At 48.2% G+C, this 2,577-nt stretch overlaps 1 protein-coding gene across 1 annotated transcript; it reads right to left on the reverse strand.

The window, feature by feature from the left end:
• Window positions 1–616: 616 nt before the first annotated feature.
• On the reverse strand, window positions 617–2,362 carry LOC115774700 (thrombomodulin-like). Its single transcript, XM_030722082.1, has one exon. It carries the CDS (start codon window positions 2,273–2,275, stop codon window positions 713–715), a length of 1,563 nt encoding a protein of 520 aa, XP_030577942.1. The 5' UTR covers window positions 2,276–2,362; the 3' UTR covers window positions 617–712.
• Between the last annotated feature and the right edge of the window lie 215 nt (window positions 2,363–2,577).

Genomic DNA, 2,577 nt, shown 5'->3' on the forward strand with positions numbered 1-2,577 from the left:
GCAGGCCATGTTTTGATTTCATTTTCATTATTATTTTAAATTAATTATTTTTCTGGCTATTATTATATCAAATTCCAGTTCATTTTTCTTTACAAATAACAAGAAGAAAGACATGTCCAGATGGCATTGATGAAAAAAAAACCAAAACAAAAAAAAAACCCCATTGAAGTCACATCAGGACAACATTCTGAACAAAACAGCCAAATGAGAGGAAGCACAGCAGGAGGACAAAAGTAAAGCTGCGTTCAACAGTTTTGGCAACATAATTTTGGGACACATGAAACTCCATACCAACTGAGGAGAATTTGTTCTATTGTAAAACAAAGGTCAATAACTGCACTCCCATGTAGAAATCAGCAGCAGCTTAAAATCATTAATATGTGCAGTGATTATACTCTGACTTTACAGCAGGGATCCTCAACTCCAGGCCTCGAGGGCCGGTGTCCTGCAGGTTTTAGATGTGTCTCTGCTTCAACACACCTGAGTCAAATATAGGAGTCATTAGCAGGACTCTGGAGAACTTGACTGCATACTGAGGAGGTAATTCAGCCATTTGATTCAGGAGTGTTGGATCAGGGACACATCTAAAAGCTGCAGGACACCGGCCCTCGAGGCCTGGATTTGAGGATCCCTGCTTTACAGTGTTCCATCTATGCAGTAAGAAAGGTGTGGATGAAACCTCTCAGTGCATTTGACTTGAAATTAAAGAACTTCACAGGTTCAATTCAAGTTTCTGGGAGTCACTTTTAAACTGTTTCTCGAAGGACAGCCTCTTGTAGGTGTCTGTGGTCACCTGCTGCAGGTAGAAGATATCTATATCTGGTCGTTTGAGCGAGGAGAGCTCAAATTTGCCGCAACGTTTAAAGGCGTTCCGGAGCAGGAAAACCAGCAGCCCTGCAGCCAGCACAATGAACACGGTGATTCCCAGGACGCTGCCGGTTTTGATGTAGGAGGGCAGTAAAGCCGGGTAAGCGCCGGCTGGCGTGCTGGGTTGTGCGATCCCTGGAGGAGGTGAGCCCGATTCATCACCATCTTCTTCCTCCTCCACGCACTTGTCTTTGTCCTGCAGCTGGAAGCCTTCGCGGCACGAACACCTGAAACCACCGAATAAATTTTCACATATGTGCTCACACATCACTTGAGCCTCGCATTCGTTTATGTCGGTGCAAAAGTCTTTGCCGTCCACGGTGTCTTTAACGTAGCCATGGGGGCATTCGCAGCTGCTTCCGTCTTTTGAGATGCATCTGCAGTCCCTCTCGGTGCAGTTCTGACTGCACTTGGTGGGGTCTGAGGGCGACACCATGAAGCCGTTCCTGCACACACACTGGTATTCACCGTTGATTTTCTCACAATCGTGCTCGCAGGATTGACAGATTACTACATTTACACACACTCCCTCCTCCAAAACAAAGCCGCGTTCTTTGCACCTGCACTCATAGTCTCCGGGCGTGTTCACACACACCTGACCCCCAGTTGCGCACCTGCCCTCCTCCTTGCATTCATCCACGTCCACACAGCTCTTCCCGTCCCGGTCCAGCCTGTAGCCTTTGGGGCATGTGCACGTGAAGGTCTCACCCACCTGCTGGCATTCTCGCCCGCTCTCTGCGCGCGGTCCTGCGGTGCAGCTGATGTTGTTGTGATGGAGATGTTCCCCAGGGGGGCAGACGCAATTGCCTGAAATACGATTGCATTTGCTCTGACAACCTCCATCCATCACCTCGCACGACCATGGAGCTTTAATCCACTGGGTGAAACACAGATGCTTCGAGTCCGGATAGTTACCGCCAACCTTTTGCGCTACAGCGATGGTTCCCGCTGGAAAAACCTCCGAGTCGTCGAACTTAAACTCCATAAAGGTGTACGTCACGGGTGAGCTTTTTGGAGCCCCCAAAGGAGCGCAAACCTCTTGCATCTTGCAGAAGACTCCGTCCAGCTTTCTGTCTTGGCACGGCACCGACACCACTGTGACGTTCTGTCCCTCCATCACGGAGACGGCGGCGCAGTTCGGACCTTTCCCGTCGGTGCTCTGGAGCCAGTATCGACCGCTGGACCCGCTTAAGAGAGCTGTTAAACTACCAGTTTTGTCTTTTGAGCTGAGCTTATATAACTCTCCACTATATTTTTTACAGAGATCTTCGGCGCCTTTAAAGTCCATGACAGATTTGAAAGCACAAATTTCATTCTTGGAACAACGTCCGCTCAGAGAAAGGAGCGCTTCCCGCGGCCTGCAGAGGAAAACCAGCGTGAAAAGCAGCGTCTGTGTTTTAGGAATCATGGTGCCGATTTTAAAAACGCCTCCGATTGTGACCTTGATGGTGTAGACGTCTGTATTTGACGATCTGAAGCTGATACAAAGACTGAAAGCTGAACATAGGCCGCATTTATAAGCGCGTAGACCTGCTTTTTTTTTTTTTTTCTTTCTTCCTTTTTTCCGCAGGACCAGGCGAGGAAGGAAGTTCCAGTGTGTTTAGGTCCGTCTGATTGCTCAGCCCCCTCACTGTCCAGAAAGCTTATCTCAAAGAAAACTGGTGTATCAAAGAACACTCACAGTCGTGAACTTTAATAAGATGAACCAAA

This window comes from Archocentrus centrarchus, chromosome 24, assembly GCF_007364275.1.
Source record: "Archocentrus centrarchus isolate MPI-CPG fArcCen1 chromosome 24, fArcCen1, whole genome shotgun sequence".
NCBI classification, from domain to species: Eukaryota; Metazoa; Chordata; class Actinopteri; order Cichliformes; family Cichlidae; genus Archocentrus; species Archocentrus centrarchus.

Excerpts from the sequence above, each read along its gene's own strand:
- LOC115774700 (XM_030722082.1), bottom strand. The coding sequence starts at position 2,275 with ATGATTCCTAAAACACAGACGCTGCTTTTCACGCTGGTTTTCCTCTGC.